Below are 20,447 nucleotides of genomic sequence, written 5' to 3'. Positions count from 1 at the left end.
ACCTGATTCCTGCCGCCGAATTCCACCTTCGCACGACACGATTAGGATATCATCTCCACCATCTGGATGTGTGGCGGTCCTCCACGGTGCGATTTCTGCCACGTGCTACAAAGCCTGTGGAATGAGTTTTTTTGTGCGGTGATTCCAGGACGATACATGGGTACCTTCAAAAATAGCGCGTACACCATACTTAAAAGCTCCTGCTCCTGTGATTCCTCTGGGATTGCAAGAGAATGTGGGCGGCGGTTATCACTTAACACCAGGTGACCAGTACGCTCGTTTGTCCTCCTTTTCCATAAAAAAATGAAAAAGTTATGTTTTGATTGTCCCAATATTTGAACGTTATTATTACCTGTAAAATACCGATGTCTTGATGCTCAGTACTCTTGAAACTCAGAAACAAACAGTAATTACACTTGCTGAGTTATTTCAAATCAAAATATAAATAGTACTTGGACAACGCTTCACAGATATTATCCATATATGACAAAAAGTACCAATTTAATTGTCACTTTTTGATATTAGCTAATATTTAAAGCACATATCGATTTAAATTACTCTCTTGGCTGAGTAAAACTATTGCGATATTTATGTATTTTTTTCTTAATTAATTTATACGTCTAGATAGAGTCTCTTGCTGTTAGACAACCGATAAAACAGGCCAGGAATATTAGTTTATTGTGTGTGACAAGCTACGTCTGATTTGTGTCACACTTTGTGTTAGTGTGCGTGAATTGCTTAAAATAGAGGTTAGTTCGGAAGTCTATTTGTTATATTATTTTTATAAATGATCTAAGATTTAAAGAGTATATTGATTTTAATTACTCTCTTTGCTGAGTAAAAATATTGTGATATTTATGTATTTTTGTAGGTGCTGTCGACACATACTTCATAGACGAACATCCAGAGTTGTTCATGTTCAGAGCATCACAGAACAGAGCACAGAAGATTCTCAACTACTTAGGTTATGTCCTTGTCAATGGGCCGGCCACACCTCTAGCTACCAATATACCGCCTTCAAACGTGACACCTTTTATACCACCCGTACCACTGGGTAAGTTACTTTCACATTATTATTTACACAAATTACACTTTATTTTTATTTATAAATCTTCATTGTTTTTGTACATATTACAAATTATAAAATCATTCATCATCTGTTCAGCTGGAAGAAGTCCACTGTCCCACACACGTGGAGGCCTTTGTCCACCTCCAAAGTCCAAAGATTTCCACGACGATCGGTCCTGCGCTGCCCTCATCCAACGTATCTTGACCAGATCGTCGGTCCATCTTGCGTCATCTACCAACACTGCGTCTTTCGATACGTGGTCGCCATTCGAGGACTTTACTGCCACTGCCACTTCAGTTTCGCAACCATCTGGGCTATATTGTATGACTTTGATTCTCCTACGGATCTCCTGATTTCTGATTCGATCTCGCAGAGAAACTCCGAGCATAGCCCTCTCCATTGCCCTGTAAGCGACAATGAGATTCCGACAAACAAGTTCCCATAGTTAGCGACCATGTGAGCGTTCCGTGTGTCATCACTGGCAACACACATTGGTTAAAAACCTTCGTCTTCAGACACTCTGGTATTTTGGACGAGAATATTTTACGGAACTATAAAAGTAAACTATTATTAAATTTCAGTAGATCTTTTTGCAATTTTCACACTGCTTTCTTAATGATTCTGAAATTTTATATGCTTTCTATACGCCATACTAAAATATTGTTATAAAAATGGCAGTTTTAATATTCATTCATATTCTATTTAATTATTTTAAAAAATGTCACGATGAATGAGTGAAACATTATTTTAACAGTATTTTAATGCTTTAAAGTGATTTTTTTCTTTTTTACAAGCTTCAAAGTCATACAGTGTCCTGTTATGATTGTATTTGTTTATCTTGAAGATTATTGGTAAATTTTAAGAATAAAAAAATAATATAAATGTAATATGTAGATCGAAATGACACGGGTATTGACTTCTCAGCCTTAACAGACATGACATCCGTATAATGGTCACACATCACTAAACAAACACCTTTTCACAATCGGCGTAACGGACAGTCCTAAGTGCAGAGGCTGTCTGGCTGAGGACGAAACCGTCACTCACATAATCCTGGAATGTGCGGGGGTGGCCAACCAACGGGCAAAAACCTTAACTAATAAGAGGTCCCTCCAAGAAGTCTGCGGACACCCCAGGAATGTTCTGAACTTCTGGAAGGAGCTGGGCTGGTTGGAGTAACTGGCCAACACGCAAAATAGACCCAAAGTAGTGGTTTAATTGCGGAAACAGGAGCCCCTACTGTACCATTCGACACGGGTATTTTCAGGACCCATAATCTGCAGCCCGCCTTAAAAGCCGGCAATTCTCCCTAGATTACTCACATAGTTACATTAGGTTACTTGCAGGCTCGATTGTTAAATAATATTACATACATAAATTCATATTCTAATGTTCCTCACCTAAGTTGGAATTTGTATCACCTTAGTGTTACCAATTTCGAAAATTAATTTTCATTTATCAATCAGTCTAGTAATGGTTCTTTCTATATAATATTCTTTCGATGTGTTCTCTGTTTAGGAGTGTCATTTGGAATTAAAACTCACGCCATTTATTACATTATTTATGGGTATATAAGACTGCGTCAGAATAAAAGATTTTTACGAAAAATATTTTTTTGTCGAAACCACATTAAGAAATATATTTTTAATTTTTTATAATTTTCCTTTTTTAAAAGCCCTTTTCCCATGCATTTTAGCAAAAAAATAAATGAGACCTTTTTCGTAGTGAATTTAATTTCATATAAAATAACGAAAAGGGAAATTTGAAAAAATAAAACTTATTTTCGAAGATTTACAATGAAAATAAAGAAAAAGGTTTTTTTTTTTCAATGTATTTTAAATGAGAAAGGGGGTACCTCCATGCACCAGCTCAATTTTCAAGATATCAAGCTCATCTCTTAGGAGTTTTTTTTTTTTAAAAACTTAACTAAAAATTTTTTTTTATTATTCTGACGCAGTCTAGTGTATATATGATTGAAAACTAATTTATTGTTCTTTAGTTAAATACTTACTATCATGCGCGATAACTTGAGACTTAGCGCTATATTACACCGGGACACCGCCTTGGCGCAACCAGTCGCCGCTACCAACAAAATATGTACTCTATAGGGAGTTATTCACTTGGTGTCCGTTTGGTCGCGCCAGCATGGTGACCCGGTGAGGTATAGCCCTTAGAATTGCGTTAATACGCATGCAAAAATATTTATTTTTTCTTACTTTGTGCCTTGCGTAGCATAAATACCAGCATATACTAAGACTAATTTATCAAAAACCTGTTTTAAGGTTTCATGTTTATTAAGTATCTACACTTACGACCGTTCCCAATATTCAGTCTATCTCTTACTTGAAATAAAAATCGTTACTTTTCTGTCCCAATAAACTTATCGACGGTAACTCACCTTATCCGTAGACGCTGTCTGTCAATGGGACGACGTACTTACCAGCGATAGAAGTTCGTATGGAAATAATTGCAATTCACGCGTCCCAATATAGGACGATAAGAATGACTTATCGGGTATATTGGGACAGTTTCAGATTATTCACAGCTAATTACTGACAGTAGAAGGCAGTAATTTATCTCTATCTGTAGATAGTATATTGGGAACGGCCGTTAATAGTTTGTGTTTGTATTTGAATAATATCTGAAACCCTGCTTCAGCGAGCCGGCAACTGAATTTCTGGCGAGTTTTGATTTATCGCGCGTGGTTCTAATTCTGTTAAGTCATTGTGCTAATTATCTGCACACCATACATAACTGCACTGTATCGATTTTGCTCTTACTTCAGACCTTTCACCAGAGGCCATTAAAAAACAGGAAAAGACTGGTGAGAATACGGGTAAGTTTTATTGTTTTTTTTTTCCATGGTCTCGCCTTTTTACACTTTTTGTTTCGTGACTACTTATTACCATTATTCACAGCCAACGAAAGTAGTCTCTAGATTATTTTTTCACAAAATCTAATGTTAAAGTCTATGATGGTATTGCTTACATCTTAACTTTTGTCTATCAGCTGTTTTGTTCTTCCATTAAACTAACATATTTATGCTCAATTAACTCTTTATGATAAAATATTTTACTTTAGAACACTCACACACGCGGCTAAGGCGGCTAGTAATTTATCTCTATCTGTAGATAGTATATTGGGAAAGGCCGTTAGCGGCCAGCAGAGTATGTCATTCACGACGACAGATGAATAGATACGATATATTAAGATACAGCACTAGTTTTATTTTCTAAAAAAAAATTGTACAAGTTGTGGAATAGTTACATCGTAATATGAAGTCTTAATTTGTTCTGCTGTAAAATAAATGAACAAGTACATTTAAATATACAAAAATGATTTATGATTCAGTAATGATTTATGCATAACATTGATTTCATCTCAATCTATTTTCGTGGGTGAATTATTTTATATTGGTGTTTTTCCTTAATTGTGTTTACTAAACGAAAACATTTTTTTTTTTTTTCAATTTTATATGATAATTTTGATATAGTACCATTTTCACGCTACTCAGTGCACAGTATTCTCAAATAATGATGATTGTGTTTCACTCAGCCATCCAACCACCGAAGGGCTACAAGCAGATACTGCAAGAGGGCGGCCCGGAGGCATTTGCCCGGGCAGTCCGCAACCACAAGGGCCTGTTGTTAATGGACACCACGTTCCGCGACGCTCACCAGTCCCTACTCGCCACCAGGGTGCGAACTCACGACCTGCTCGGAGTGTCGCCTTACGTCGCGCACAACTTCAATCGGCTATACTCGCTCGAGAACTGGGGCGGAGCAACCTTCGATGTCGCTTTGAGGTTCGTAGCATGTAAGATTATTACTTATACGGGAAAAAAATTTGAATCTCGGAAACGGCTCCAACGATTTTAATGAAATTTAGTATACGTTTACATGTAGTTTCGGGGGCGAGAAATATACGAGTCGATCTTGCTAGGTAACAATTTTAAAAAATGTAGTTTTATCCGTGTTTTAATGAGAAACAGCTACAATAACATAAATACAAATGTAAATTTCGCCACTATATATAAGACTATAATACCTCAGGTGGGTCATCCGGAAAGCAGAAGACTCGGGTTGGAATCCAGATGTCGTATTAGTTTCTTTTTGTTCAAGTTTTGTACATTCTTTAAAATCCGAGCAAGGGTCGGTCGTCCGGATATTATAAATTAAAAGAGCAATGGATGGCTCTTTGCGAAGGATGCCGGCTTGTTCTGTTATGTCTCTGCCCACACACTGCTTTACTCGCGCAATTAATCGCGATGCTCCGAACTTGCCATCTGTCTTTGTTATACAATGGACGATGAAACTGTGGCAACGTACGGATTTTTGAAGTGAAAACTTCTTTAGCGGCGTTGAGCGCTTTTCTTGGGATGAGTATAAAATGTTAAACTCGCGTTAGAACACGTGGCCTGATCGAAAATTCGTAAAACAGTCGTTGAAATTATGGATGAAAGCAGTTTTCTGAGAGATAAACAGTTTAATGTAAAATAATTGTAATAGTTCTGAAGTGTTAAATTTTTATTGTAAAATAAATTGTCATTTTTGTGTACGATAGCGGATAAATGAATATGATGATAACCACATAAATGCTAGTGCTTTTATACTGATAAATATAACAATTCGTGCGAAAAATTATTCCCTAAGCATTCCAAAATATTCAAAAACTCACAACATTTAAAGTTCAAGTGTTCACTTCTGCCGGCACTCCCGAAGTGCAACCCGTATTTCTTAGTATAGCACAATGATATCAATGTCATACAAAGAAATATACCTACATCGAATCAAGAAATATTATTAATGTTTTTTCATTTGAGCATTCTGCGGCGTGTGGTGACGAGATGATTTTCAGTTTACGTACTCGTTATTGTAGAAAATGAAAACGTGCACGCGTGCGTCTTGCACAAGCGTTGGATGCCGACTGCCAGCTTAGTGAAACTCTATAAAAAGGCGATTTACGCGTTTATATGAAACGTGCAGTCATCGACAGATTTACAGATGACGGCTATAATCTTGTAAAAAAAAGAGATATCCATTACGTCTTAAGCAACTGTTCGCTTTCAAGCTTAGCCGGATTATACTTCGTGGCCAATCGCGATACTGTAATTACTACTATTTCAAACTTATGTCAAATGACTGCACATTTCACACTAAAATCAATTTGAATTTTTACTTAGGCAATTCCGCCTCTTATTACGTAGTATTTACATCCTCTTCGGCGTACTGCAACCGCGCGATTCATAATTATGTGGCCAACCACCCGCGAACGTATTGTCGGTCCTTTGACTCGCGCTCAAAAATTAAACAACCGACAAAATAGGGAACGACGGGCATGACGAAGAGCATGAAGTCGGATGAGTAACGTTGCCTCCATTCCTCGCTACTTTCCACACCAATGGTAATGGTGTATGGCAGGCTCGCTTGTGTTTCGTCTTGAAGGTCGCTGTAACTAGTGAAATTACTGGGGTAATGAGACTTAACGTTATATACCTCAAAAGACGAGCGCAATTGCGATGCCGTTTAAAATTTTGCTTTTTACAGTCATCCTGAGCGGCATAGTAATGGACACGGCGTATCACTTTCCAGTCGGTGATCGTCTTGCTTCTCCGTCACTTTTCTGGTAAAAAAAAGGCACTAGTGATGTACTGCGCAAAATCGTTTTGTCGATCAAATTAGTATAAAACTATTGTGGGTGTTTATTTTTGTGCGTGACTTTATAGATATTTATAGTGACGATTCGAAAGCACTTAGTTTATCTCCCAATTTGCTAAATGATCTCATGAGACGTAGACAGCGGCAAATCAGTCGCGTTCCGTAGCTTAAGCGTAATTCAATAAAGTTTATTTGACTTTGACTACTATAGGACATGCTTTTACCATCACCAGGTTCCTCCACGAGTGTCCCTGGGAGCGTTTGGAGGACATGCGTCGATTGATCCCGAATATTCCATTCCAAATGTTGCTGCGAGGCGCCAACGCCGTAGGATACACCAACTACCCCGACAATGTCGTCTACAAGTTCTGTGATATGGCCGTAAGTGTTGCTGTCGTCTGATATAGATAGTGTTGAACGAAAACGTCCACGTCATATCAGCTGGAAGATGTCCTCTGCTGGACAAAAGGCCTCCCGCAAAGATCTCCACGATGATAGGTCCTGCGCTATCGCCCTCATCCAACGTATTCCAGCGATCTTGACCAGATCCCCCACAGACCACCAGCGGTAGATCTTGTGGGGGCCTACCAACACTGCGTGTTCCGGTACGTCGTCAAACGTTTTTCAATGGACCTACTTCAAGAAATATATTTACTTTTTCTGTATTGCTCATTAAGTGGTCTTTTTACAAGTCAAATTGTACAAATATTATATATAAAAGTACTGTATCACGCAGTGCTTTTAAAAAATTGGTGTTTTTTTTAACTTTATATTAAATGAAGATATCGCACACGAACACGTCCGTTACGCATCGTCTCTGAATGTGGTCCTTTAATGCGTAAACGTAGCATCTCTTTGGGAAATCCAATTCTCCAACCAATTGAGATATGTCAGCGTACTGCAAAAGATATAGTAAGATTCATGAAAAGAATCAATGTTAGCAGTGAGCTATAATATAGTTAAAACCATATCGCAATATATTTTTTAGATTGGGTCAAGTGTCTAAACTCTAAGGAATAAACCCTATCATTTTATTTATAATGATGTAATTAATAATGCAGTCTATCATAAATTTATTGTAGACCAGTCTCTACGGACAATTAAATATTGAATAATCAATATATTACTTACGTTTGACCAAAATAATAAATCATAATAACATTTATTTCAGGTAAAAACTGGCATGGACATATTCCGTGTGTTCGACTCGCTCAACTATCTGCCAAACCTGATACTCGGGATGGACGCGGCAGGAAAAGCAGGAGGCGTGGTGGAGGCTGCGATATCTTACACTGGTGACGTGTCCGACCCGAGCAAGACGAAGTACGACCTTAAGTACTACATGAATCTCGCCGATGAACTCGTTAAGGGCGGGACTCATGTGTTGGGGATCAAGGATATGGCGGGATTGTTGAAGCCGCAAGCTGCTAAGTGAGTATTTGCATTCAACTTTTAATTACTTTATATATTATCAAAAAGAGCGCAAAATGCTGGAGAGTTTCTTGCGCCGCTTCTTCTCTCTCAGAGCGCCATTTGTTTCCGAAGCGGTAGTAGTATCTAGTATATTAGGAATGACATCAGAAATAATTCTAAAGGAATCAATTTTGAGAAAATAAATGTCTTTAACTGCAAAACAGTTTTGCAAGACCACATATTAGGCATGATTTTTGATCAAATCATAATAACTAGGTATCAAATTCATTGTTGTGAAACTACATTCTAGGGCTAACTACCTTCTAGAAAGGATGGAAGCTTTTATGGGTCACCGATTGGTCCAAGATGGAATGTGAAGTTGGCTGTGGGTCTATAGACAAACACGTTTACATTCAGTACAAAATTGGGCAGTTTTGCGTCCATCTTCCAGATGTTTGTGATTCTAGAATGCGCGGAAATCAAAATCCAAAAATGCTTCTTCAACCAAACTACGTACACTCTGACAATAGTAAAAATTGGTCAAAAACTACATTGACCGCTAATCCTCAAGGACAGAGTGATTCTCAAATCGATACCAAGAGTATACTTGAATCATACGCAATGAAATGGCTGATGAGCTCACAAAAGTTGTAACCAGAACAGACTGTGAATGAAGCCCTATCACTGAGCAGTAAAAACCCGTGCATATTATAATGCTGACTAGGCACTGTAGCTTAAACAAGGACTTATAAGCTTAAACAAGGACGTATAATTAAAACGAAATAACTGGTGGATTTTGCCTTGAGGTCCATGAAACGCCACCGCATCTTTGCGATAGCGGCTCAATAATGCATAAACGTAACCACCTTTGGAAAATACACCCTACTTTCAAGTTATTTGTATTTTATATAAAAGGGGGCAAACGGGCAAGAGGCTGAAGTGATGGGGAGTGGTGAGGTAACCGCCCATGGACATCCGCAACAACTAGGGTCAAGAGATAAGTTGCCGTCCTATAAGGGGGGAGTATATTTATCGCGTGCGCCAGTCATGAGCTTGTCCCAAAAAGTGCCCAACTCGGCTAAAGATATTTTCAAGAAAAAAAACAAAAAAAAAGTAGAATAGCACGAGAAATAAATCATATTAATGATTTTTGCTTCGTTAGGCCAAAGAAGTATAACTTCTTGCGTGCATACATAAGTATACACACACTTTTTCATCAGATCAGACAGCGCCACACCGTACATAACCAATATGTTTCTTTTAATCAAATATCAGTTCCATTTTGTATTCTATTGTAAGGCCACTATTAACAGTGTACCCAACAACTACTATTTCCTACAACAGGTTACTCATAACTGCTATCCGCGACCGTCACCCCGACATACCAATCCACGTTCACACACACGACACGTCCGGCGCGGGCGTGGCCTCCATGTTGGCTTGTGCCGAGGCCGGCGCCGACGTCGTCGACGTGGCGGTTGACTCCATGTCCGGTCTGACGTCACAACCCAGTATGGGCGCTATCGTCGCGTCACTGCAGTCCACGCCGCTCGATACTGGTAACAGATGTTATTAATACTAATTAATAATTATAAAATATAAAGAGGAAAGATTTATATTAATTGTTTGTAATGAATAAAGTAAAAAACTAGAAAATCTGCGAGCAGCTTTCCAGTTACCCGATTGGAACGCGTAAGTTCTGGTCGTTGTCGACCAGAGCAGGTGCTCTTGATAACTTCAACCAGCCGTCCCTACCGCCGTTGCACATGAGAAATGACACCCTGGCCCATTAGGTAAAAGAGAAAGCCGTTCTTCTGTGCGCTCTTTTAGCCTCCAACTCGACTCTTGACGACAACGGAAATACACCGCCGACCATCCCGCAGTGTCAGAGCTCCATGCCTGAAGTACAGTTCAGACTGAAAACGTTGAACGTCAGGAAGTCGAGCGGGTCGGATGGCATTTCTCCAATCGTGCTTAGAACGTGTGCCCCTGAGTTGACGCCGGTGCTAACGCGTTTATTCCGGCACAAAACTACGTCTTATTCAAAAGACGTAGTCCCTGACTCATGGAAGCCCTTGTCCATCCGATCCAAAAAAAAGGAGACAGTTCGGATCCGGCAAACTATAGGCCTATCGCTATTACCTCCCTGCTCTCCAAAATCATGGAGAGCATAATTAGCCGCCAGCTCTTGGTTACCCAGAAGGTCACAGTTGATCAACGACCGACAGTACGGCTTTCGCCATGGACGGTCGGCAGGCTATTTTCTGGTATACCTAACACATAGATAGGCGGCGGCAATCGAAAGCAAGGGAGATGGCCTGGCAGTTAACCTGGATATAGCGAAGGTATGAAGATATTATCAAATTCAGAGGATCTACCCTGAGCGAAATCAAGGCAAGCGGCGCCTATTTCTGCCGTAAAGTAGTAATGTGTAAACATTAGAATGTTTCGGTCTGAAGGGCGCCGAAGCTAATGAAATTATTGGGCAAATAAGACTTAACATCTTATGTGTCAAGATGACGAGCGCAATAATTGTAGCGCCGCTCAGTTTGGGATTTTTAATAATCCTGAGAGGCACTGCGTTGTAATGGACAAGGCGTATCAATTGCCACCAGCTGAACGTCCTGCTCTTATCCCTTATTTTCATAAAAAAGCGCTCTGTGTATAATTAAAGGATTATAATATCTCCATCCAACCATATGGCCCACATTATATTAAAGAAAACGAAATACAATAGTTTTAAAAATATTTTTTTCCGTACAATCCTCCTGAGCTATTCGAAACAAAAAAGCGTGTTCATCGCATAGGTTAATATAGCATCGTATGTGCTAATTATTATTATTTATTCGACCAACCTTATTTCTCTTTGTGTGATCAATGAAATAATCATTGATCACACAATTGAAATAAATCCATAGCTAGTCAATTGTTATATCCTTAACACTTACTTCTGGGATTAATTACACAAATGAAACTGAAAACAAAATTTGATGAACGATGCCGCACTCGAACCCGCGACATTTCGCGTTCCACTGACATATCGTTTATAAAATCTTGAGTGTCTTGTTCAATTATCAGGTTGTGGCTAACTCTCAAGTCAATTTCTTAATATGCAAATATTGGAGTTGAGCAGGTTATCAACTGTAAAGTAGATCCTGTAGATGATCCCACAACCTGAGAGTTGAACAAAGCACAGTTCGATGTGCGCTCGCACAGAACGCGAGAGGCCGCGGGTTCGAGTCCCGCATCGTTCATAAAATTTTGTTTTCTGTTTTATTTGTGTAGCTAATGTAGTGTCATTGCACAGGTATATCTCTGCAAACTGTGTCGGAGTATTCCGCGTACTGGGAACAGACACGAACGCTGTACGGGCCGTTTGAATGCGCGGCCACTATGAAGTCCGGTAACGCAGACGTGTACCTCAACGAGATCCCGGGCGGCCAATACACTAACTTGCAGTTCCAAGCGTTCTCGTTGGGGCTGGGCACACAGTTCGAGCAAGTCAAGAAGGCTTATAGGTATGTTCCTACTTCCTATACACATTATCAACAGAACTAACTGTATGTGTACCGTAGTTTCAAATTCAAATATTTTTATTCATAAAAATATGTGTGTGTACCAGAGTACTCGGGTAAGAAGTGAAACTTCTTTATACAAATAAAATTTTATGACTGCTCTTCCAACTGAGCTAACCGTTCGAGTGACGTATCTTCATAAAATCTTGCATGATTTGATCAACTCTCAGGTTATGGCTCAAAGAATTTTATTTGTGTATTAATCCCAGAAGTGAGGGTTACTTTAAAAACATAACAAACTTCTTTATGACAAATCATTTTTCTACTATTTACAACTTCACAGAAATTGGATAGATAAGGCTTAAGATTTTTTTATTCCGTATCAAATTAAAGATATTTTATTATTACCGACATGATTGTATTCATGTCGGTAATAAGTCTTTTTTTATTTTATCACTTTCAAACTTATATATTGTTCTTTGCGTCACTATACTGAATTTTGATAAAGAAAACAACATGGCGCGTAACCGAAAGTCGTGACAAAATTACAAAAAAATATCTTTTTTAGAACTGGCACAAGAAACTTAACGAGCTTTCATTTCTTAATTTAGCTACAATATAATATGTAGTATCGGAGAATATAATTGATTAATAATAGCCTGAAGGCGTTCGCTCCATTCCTAGTCTGTGGTATGATTAACAAAATCTGAATAAATACTGCCACCACACTTATGGGTAGGTGATGTCGTTCAACGTCATTCCATTACTTGTACTCTTAATAAGGGGGCAAACAGTTCACCTGATAGAAAGCGATTGATTTCCATTCAGACATTTGACATGGGAGCTCCCTAAGTATGAAACTAATGCTAAATTTCTATAAGCTGTATACATGGAAATAATCCATTCCTGCGCATTTACACCCACTTTTTTCAAAGTGTTATTAATAGCAAATTGCATAAATTTTGTGTCAATTTTGGACCTGAAGAATAATTTTCTAGGACTTTTGAAAATAAATATAAAGTAAAAAGAAAGTAAAATAATTCTGAGTCATTACTCGGGGACATGTTTTTGGTAATTTGCTTGTATATAGTTTGATTAACAGGCATAAGTTTAAAAGTATAAGTCAGCAAAATACGGCGTACATATATTATGTGTACTACATGAAACTATTTTGTTAAATAAAAAATATTTTACATTTTCACTTTTGCCAAACTTCTGGGGTCAGTCGACTTAATAAATAATATTTCAAAAATCCCTTATTTTTAAAGCACAACAAAATACTTTGCAAAAAGAATAGGAGTTCTATTTTCTTCTTCTTTCATCTCATATACTGGTCTTGCATTGAAAATATAATTATTTCTTCTTTATAGAGAGGCGAACTTGCTCCTCGGGGATATCATTAAAGTGACACCCTCCTCGAAGGTGGTAGGTGACCTCGCGCAGTTCATGGTGCAGAACAAGCTGACGGCAGATGATATCAGGGCTAAGGCTGAGGAGCTGTCCTTCCCCAAATCTGTGGTGGAATACTTCCAGGGTGCCATTGGAATTCCGTACGGAGGATTCCCGGAACCATTAAGGTAAATACGGCTAACAAACTACTTTTAATGATATTAAGTTAAGTGTAGGTATGTCAATCAAATCATAAAATATGCACCATTTACTTTTAACACACAGCCGCTCGAACCATCGGTGATCTGGTACTCAATGAACGGCTCGATCGTGTGGCGGTGGTTTGGGACGTCGCTTCATTGTGTCTCTTCTACCGATTTTATCTCGGCGAGTGTTCCGAAGATCGAACAAATTCCACCATCGCATATCAACACCACATTCTTACAAAGTGCTGTTTTCAAGAATTTTTCCTCCGCGTACTACAAAACATTGAAATGAACTTTCTTACATGGTGGTTTTTTTATGACAATAAGGGACGATATGAGCCGGACGTTCAGCTGATGGTAATTGATACGCCCTGCCCATAACAATGCAGTGCTGCACAGGATTCTTGAAAGGCCCAAGAATTCTGAGCGGCACCACAATTGCGCTCGTCACTTTGAGACATAAGATGTTAAGTCTCATTTGCCCAGTAATTTCGCTAGGTACGGCGCCCTTCAGACCGAAACACAGTAATATTTACAAATTACTGCTTCACGGCAGAAATAGGCGCCGTTGTGGTAATCTAGCCGGCATAAGGCCGGCCGGGTAAAGGAGCCTCCCACTCGGCGAGTGTTCCGAAGATCTGTACAACAGGATTCCTGCCTACGAATTCCACCAACCAAACCAAACGTTGATGTGATCTTTCTTACGTGGTGTTTTCAAGGCGATACGACATAGGTACCTCCAAAAAGAGTGCATATTTTGAGTGATGAGCTCGAAAGAGATGTTAACTCATTGTTTCGATGTCTCGTTCTAGCATTCGGCGAGTCAACATCTCGTGTCAAAAAGAATTCTAAAGGAATCAATTTTGAGAAAATAAGGCCTTTTATGCCTTTTAATTAACGCTCGAAATTTGGGTAATAGGATTTCCGCAGAATAATGTCTAAGCATTGACGTACAATAAACCACAAGACTCACAAACACGCTCAAAAATTGTCTGAAGTAAAACTCTGCCTACGTGTCTTTTAGGCAAAGTTTTATACAATACTCTGAATATTACTGTCACATCAATAAGGTGTCAATTTGAATGAATGTTTTAATGTTATCTGTAGAAGTTAAAATATTTATCTATACTTAATTTTTATACCACGCAGCTCGGCCTTTTATTGACGAGTTTTTATAGGTGATTGGGAGTGTTGTTTTTTATGGTATGTCAATTCGCCTAAGTCAAGAATAAGAGAATGTGGATGGCGGTGATCATTTATCAGGCGACCCGTACGCTAGTTTGTCCTCCTTTTCCATAAAAAAAGACGATAAATATAGTCGATAATAATAATCAACCATGCCCACAACTTAACTAACTTTAATAAAATTTAATAAATCAAAATTAAATTAAATTTTATTATATTTAATTGAACTAAATTATTCAATGTGAAATATATACTAACATAGTTTCTAAGAAATACTAACTCATATGGGAAAACAGTCTGAAATAAACAAATTTTCTGCCGTTGATGTGTTGTTGCAAGCTCCGGTATGGGTGGATTGGTTGCCCGTAATTATAAGCAAATGAGACATTACAATTAATAACCGACTTCAATAAAGGAGAAGGTTCTCAATTCGTCGGTATTTTTTTTTATGTTTGTTACCTGAAAACTTTCGGCTGGGTGAACCGATTTTGAAAATTCTTTTTTTATTTTAGAGCTAGTGCTACCCGAGTGGTCCCATTAGTAGTTTGGTCCAGATCTGACAGTGGAATCCATGAGAAAAACATAAAAGTCTTAAAATTTGCTATACATACGTATAGCAAAGTGGATGATAAATTTACGAATAACTCAATATCGCGCCAACCGATTTCGATGAATCTTTTATTGGAAAGGATATACTTCAAAGATAGTTTGGTGAGAGTTTGGTTAGGTTCTGATTACGGAATCAATGACAAAGTAACGGAACACTGTCTCTAATCAAATTGCAAAGTACTTACGTTCTTTGCTGCATTGAAAAAATTTGTATATTTACACATATTTAGACAAATTGTTAGTTAGTATACTTCAAATTCACTAAAAATCATAAGATAAAAAATTTTAAACAACCGCCTTCAAAAACACTATTCCAAAACAATAGATATAATGTGCGCTAAAAAGTATAAAAATAATTGCTTATTTTTATACAATCTAATTCTAGTTACGATTATTGTAATTTTTGGAGTCCGCCGCGACCCGCTCTCGCCTATCACCTCCTCACGACTCAAGCACATCTCACCTATAACTATATATGTAGTTACAAGCCTATCTTGGATGCCACCCACTTCCTTTAGGTCTTCAAGAGTCCTGAGCGGTGCATTGTGATGGACAGGGCGTATCAATAACATTCAGCTGAACGTCCTGCTCGTCTCGTCCTTTTTTGTCATAAAAAAAACTTATGTCTCTGATAATATCGTCACAGATGTGAGCAGATTCCATTCCATCTTATATGACGAAACAAATACGTTTCTCATAAATATTGTTTTCGAACAGCAAGAAAAGAAAGTAAGGCTTACGGTAAGAAATTTTACTTCTTTTAACACTTCAAGGTCGGCGTAACAGTAGTTTTTTTTTTATGGAATAGGAGGACAAACGAGCGTACGGGTCACCTGTTGTTAAGTGATCACCGCCGCCCACAATCTCTTGCAACACCAGAGGAATCACAGGAGCATTGCCGGCCTTTAAGGAAGGTGTACGCGCTTTTTTTGAAGGTACCCATGTCGTATCGTCCCGGAAACACCGCACAAGGAAGCTCATTCCACAGCTTTGTAGTACGTGGAAGAAAGCTCCTTGAAAACCGCACTGTGGAGGACCGCCACACATCCAGGTGGTGAGGATGATATCCTAACTTGTGGCGTGTCGTGCGAAGGTGGAATTCGGCGGCAGGAATCAGGTTAAACAGCTCTTCGGAACACTCCCCGTGATAAATGCGGTAGAAGACACACAATGAAGCGACGTCTCTACGCAACGCCAAGTGATCCAGCCGTTCACAGAGCACTGTGTCCCCGACAATTCGAGCTGCTCTGCGTTACACGCGGTCAAATGGATCGAGTGATACTGGGGTGCGCAAGACCAGAGATGACAGCAATACTCCATGTGTGGCCGGACCTGCGCTTTGTAGAGCGCTAGTATGTGGGCCGGCTTGAAGTATTGCCGTGCTCTATTAATGACGCCCAGTTTCTTTGAAGCCAATTTGGCTTTGCCTTCCAGATGACCACGAAATTGGCAATCGCTCGAGATTTCGAGACCCAGTATTCCGATACTTGGCGAGGCTTTGAGGGAAGTGTTGTCGAAGAGCGGTGATACGACAAATGGGGTGTTTTTAGTGGTAAACGCGCAAACTTGAGTCTTCTGGGGGTTAAATTGGACAAGGTTCAATTTTCCCCATTCCGCGACCTTCTCAAGAGAGGACTCGATAGAAGACACAAGTCGACGATTTCCCGAGAGAGACCTGCATGGCCAGTGTATACGGCATCACCAGTGCTATCGTCTGCATAGCAATGAATGTTGAAGGTGTCCAACATATCATTGATATGCAGAAGAAACAGCGTGGGAGACAACACACAGCCTTGGGGCACTCCAGCATTAAAGGGCTTCGGGTTCGAGCAATATCCGTCGACAACGACCTGTATGCTGCGCCCAGTGAGGAAGCTGGAGGTCCACTTGCACAAGCTCTCGGGAAGCCCAAATGATGGAAGTTTGGAGAGGAGCGCCTTGTGCCATACACGATCAAAGGCCTTCGCTATATCCAGGCTAACTGCCAGGCCTTCCCCCTTGCTTTCAATAGCCGCTGCCCATCTATGTGTTAGGTATACCAGAAGATCACCTGCCGACCGACCATGGCGAAACCCGTATTGTCGGTCGTTGATCAACTGGTGACCCTCTAGATATACCAAGAACTGACGGCTAATTATGCTCTCCATGATTTTGGAGAGCAGGGAGGTAATAGCAATAGGCCTGTAGTTTGCCGGATCCGAACTGTCTCCTTTTTTTTGGATCGGATGGACAAGGGCTGACTTCCATGAGTCAGGGACTACGCCTTTAGAATAAGAGTGCCGGAACAAACGCGTTAGCACCGGCGTCAACTCAGGGGCACACGTTCTAAGCACGATTGGAGAAATGCCATCCGGTCCGCTCGACTTCCTGACGTCCAACGAAAACAGAGCTCGCCTAACTGTTTTCTGTCTGAACTGTACTTCAGGCATAGAGCTTTGACACCGCGGGATGGTCGGCGGTGTTTTTCCGTTGTCGTCAAGAGTCGAGTTGGAGGCGAAAAGAGTGCACAAGAGATCGGCTTTCTCTTTTGCCGTATGGGCCAGGGTGTCATTCCTCATGTGCAACGGCGGCATGGACGGCTGGCTGAAGTTACCAAGAGCAGCTTTCGACAACGACCAGAACTTGCGTGTTCCGGTCGGGTAACTGGAAAGCTGCTCGCCGATTTTGACGACGTGTTTTGACTTTGCACGGGCGATTTGCCGCTTAAAAAATCTGGAGGCACGGTTGTATTTCCTCTTAAGAACTGTGCAGTTTGGATCCTTTGTGCCCAGCGCCGCAACCCAAGCTCGATACGCCTGTTTTTTGCAGTCAGATGCTGCTTTAACTGACGCACCGAACCGGGGCTGTGATCTGCCACCGATGGGTACTACAGAGTTTGGTATACAGAGTTAAATATATGTATCCCTTAATGTTTCTATCAGATCACAAATCCTGAAAGACATGCCGAGGATCGAGGGTCGACCAGGTCAGGAGCTGCCGCCGCTAGACTTCGACAAGCTTAAGGCCGAAATTAAAGAATCTCATCCTGATGTAAGTTAAATGTATCTTTCCAATAAAAAACGGGCTTTTGTATAAAAATCTGAAAATTTGATCTCTGTTATATGACCAGAAATAGATCTTACTATGACCAGTTTTATGTTAAAACCTGTCAATCTAATTTAATTAATTTATTATTTTTATATCCACTACAAAATTTCTACAACTGCCCGATGTGAAAGTTACTGCCTTGTACAGAGCCACATTGTGGAGTCGGTTGAGGCCTCCACAATTTCCAAACTGGTTCAACGTGTAGACTTTCAGAGTAAGACTATATGACTACGGTTACTATGGATACAAGTTATGATGCGATTACAAAAGCGAGTACTTCCAAAGTCTGCAACAGAACAAGGCGGATTTATTCAATAAAACGTTACTGTCTGCCAGCAAATTTATTTTGTTGAATAATCATCATCATCAAAGGCCTTCTCCAAAGATCTCCACGGCGATCGGACCTGCGCTGCCCTCATCCAACCTATTCCGGCGATTTGGACCAGTTTTTTTTTATGGAATAGGAGGACAAACGAGCGTACGGGTCACCTGGTGTTGCGTGATCACCGCACCCACATTCTCTTGCAACACAAGAGGAATCACAGGAGCGTTGCCGGCCTTTAAGGAAGCTGTACGCGCTGTTTTTTTGAAGGTACCCGTGCCGTATCATCGCGGAAAAACCGCACAAGGAAGCTTATTCCACAGCTTTGTAGTACGTGGAAGAAAGCTCCTTGAAAACCGCACTGTGGAGGACCGCAACACATCCAGATGGTGGGGATGGTATCCTAACTTGTGGCGTGTCGTGCGAAGGTGGAATTCGGCGACAGGAATCAGGTTAAACGGCTTTTCGGAACACTCCCCGTGATAAATGCGGTAGAAGACACACAATGAAGCGGCGTCTCTACGCAACGCCAAGTGATCTAGCCATTTACAGAGCACTGGGTCCCCGACAATTGGAGCTGCTGCACGCGGTCAAATGGATCGAGCTGATACTGGCAAGATTTTGGCAAGTTCCTGTATATACTGATGCGTTCGTCACTGCCAGTGTAAACTCTGGCAGAGATTCATCTGGCACTCTTATAAAACAGACGCTTGTTTATGCAGATGGATTTGTGTGATGTAGTCAGAATGCATATTTAATACACCTCGAAGTGCCTCTACACGGTACCGCAGCTTTTAGGGGTAGCTTTAAATACAGCGCCTCCAAATTCTGGAATGATTTGCCGCCTCCTATTAAAGATCAAAAAAGATTGTTCTCTTTTAAAAACAAACTAAAATCTTTTCTATCAGAGAAACAAAAGTGTTCAGAGGCATAAAAAAATAATAATCACAAAATAATTAGCTTCAATAATAATATTTAAAAAAAAACAGAATACTTATATCCAATTTAATATAATAAAAAAAAAACTTTTAAAACTCCCATTACGATTCAATCTTTTTAGTTTCTTCTCTTTTTCTACTATTTTTAGACGGTCACTTTTAAGACTTTTAAAACAAAAGGAACCGTGTTGTCTATGGCTGCTGTCAACAGGTCGACTTGGTAGGTACCTACTGAAAATCAGTGTTGGAATTAAGGTGATCCTTATTTCAATTCCAAAAATGCTGAGTGGGTGTCCTTTTCATGATATCCTATTTTTAATTTGTTAATTTTACTATGTATTCTTAATCTTATTAAAAGGGTTTTTTTTATAACAATTAACTAATTTTAATACCACCTACTAAAAATTCACAAACAAGCTAATATCTTAATAATTAACTTTTAGATTAAATCCATCAATTTGTTAAGCTTCTAAGAATAAATTTCAAATGACACAATGCCTAATATGCGAACATAAATTGGGCAGAGTAACGACCTAAGTAGTCAACGGTTGCAGCGGAAATGTGTCGATGTTAGGAACGTCGATTTTTATAGACGTCGTCACCCTGTCCACCTGTCATTATCAACAGTATATAATATGTTTTGTGTTCTCATGAATAAATACATACTTTACTTTACTTTACTCAATACATCTGATATAGCTAACAGTTTTACATTTAACTTTATGTGATCAGTTTCAACAATTATTTTTGAATCTTTCCGTAAACTTTGATCAACAGGTAAACGATTTGGACGTGATGTCAGCGGCGATGTACCCGCAAGTAGCGAACGACTACTTCCGTATGCGGGACAAGTACGGACCTGTCAAACATCTGGACACGAAGACCTTCCTCGTCGGGCCCAATGTGAGTACCGGTACAAAATACAGAACATTATAATATCATCATATTTTGGGAGGCTCCTTTGCACAGGACGCAGGCTAGATTATGGGTTCCACAAAGGCGCCTATTTCTGCCGTGAAGCAGTAATGTGTAAACATTACTATATTTCGGTCTGAAG

At 39.7% G+C, this 20,447-nt stretch overlaps 1 protein-coding gene across 3 annotated transcripts in view; it reads left to right on the top strand.

Moving 5' to 3' along the window:
* LOC126974256 (pyruvate carboxylase, mitochondrial) overlaps positions 1-20,447 on the top strand; it is a 76,264-nt gene that overhangs the window by 51,603 nt on the left and 4,214 nt on the right. For 2 of the 3 annotated variants that reach the window (XM_050821706.1, XM_050821707.1), the window contains exons 13-22: positions 872-1,054; positions 3,855-3,905; positions 4,625-4,874; positions 6,960-7,107; positions 7,898-8,157; positions 9,484-9,698; positions 11,447-11,657; positions 13,025-13,231; positions 17,965-18,073; positions 20,168-20,293. In XM_050821706.1, the coding sequence (XP_050677663.1) occupies positions 872-1,054; positions 3,855-3,905; positions 4,625-4,874; positions 6,960-7,107; positions 7,898-8,157; positions 9,484-9,698; positions 11,447-11,657; positions 13,025-13,231; positions 17,965-18,073; positions 20,168-20,293 (1,760 nt within the window). The remainder of the gene's footprint in view (positions 1-871; positions 1,055-3,854; positions 3,906-4,624; positions 4,875-6,959; positions 7,108-7,897; positions 8,158-9,483; positions 9,699-11,446; positions 11,658-13,024; positions 13,232-17,964; positions 18,074-20,167; positions 20,294-20,447) is intronic. The other variant, XM_050821708.1, reaches the window with a different exon arrangement.

Source organism: Leptidea sinapis, chromosome 32 (assembly GCF_905404315.1).
Source record: "Leptidea sinapis chromosome 32, ilLepSina1.1, whole genome shotgun sequence".
In the NCBI taxonomy this organism is placed as follows: domain Eukaryota; kingdom Metazoa; phylum Arthropoda; class Insecta; order Lepidoptera; family Pieridae; genus Leptidea; species Leptidea sinapis.
This window is presented reverse-complemented; position numbering and strand designations above follow the sequence as displayed.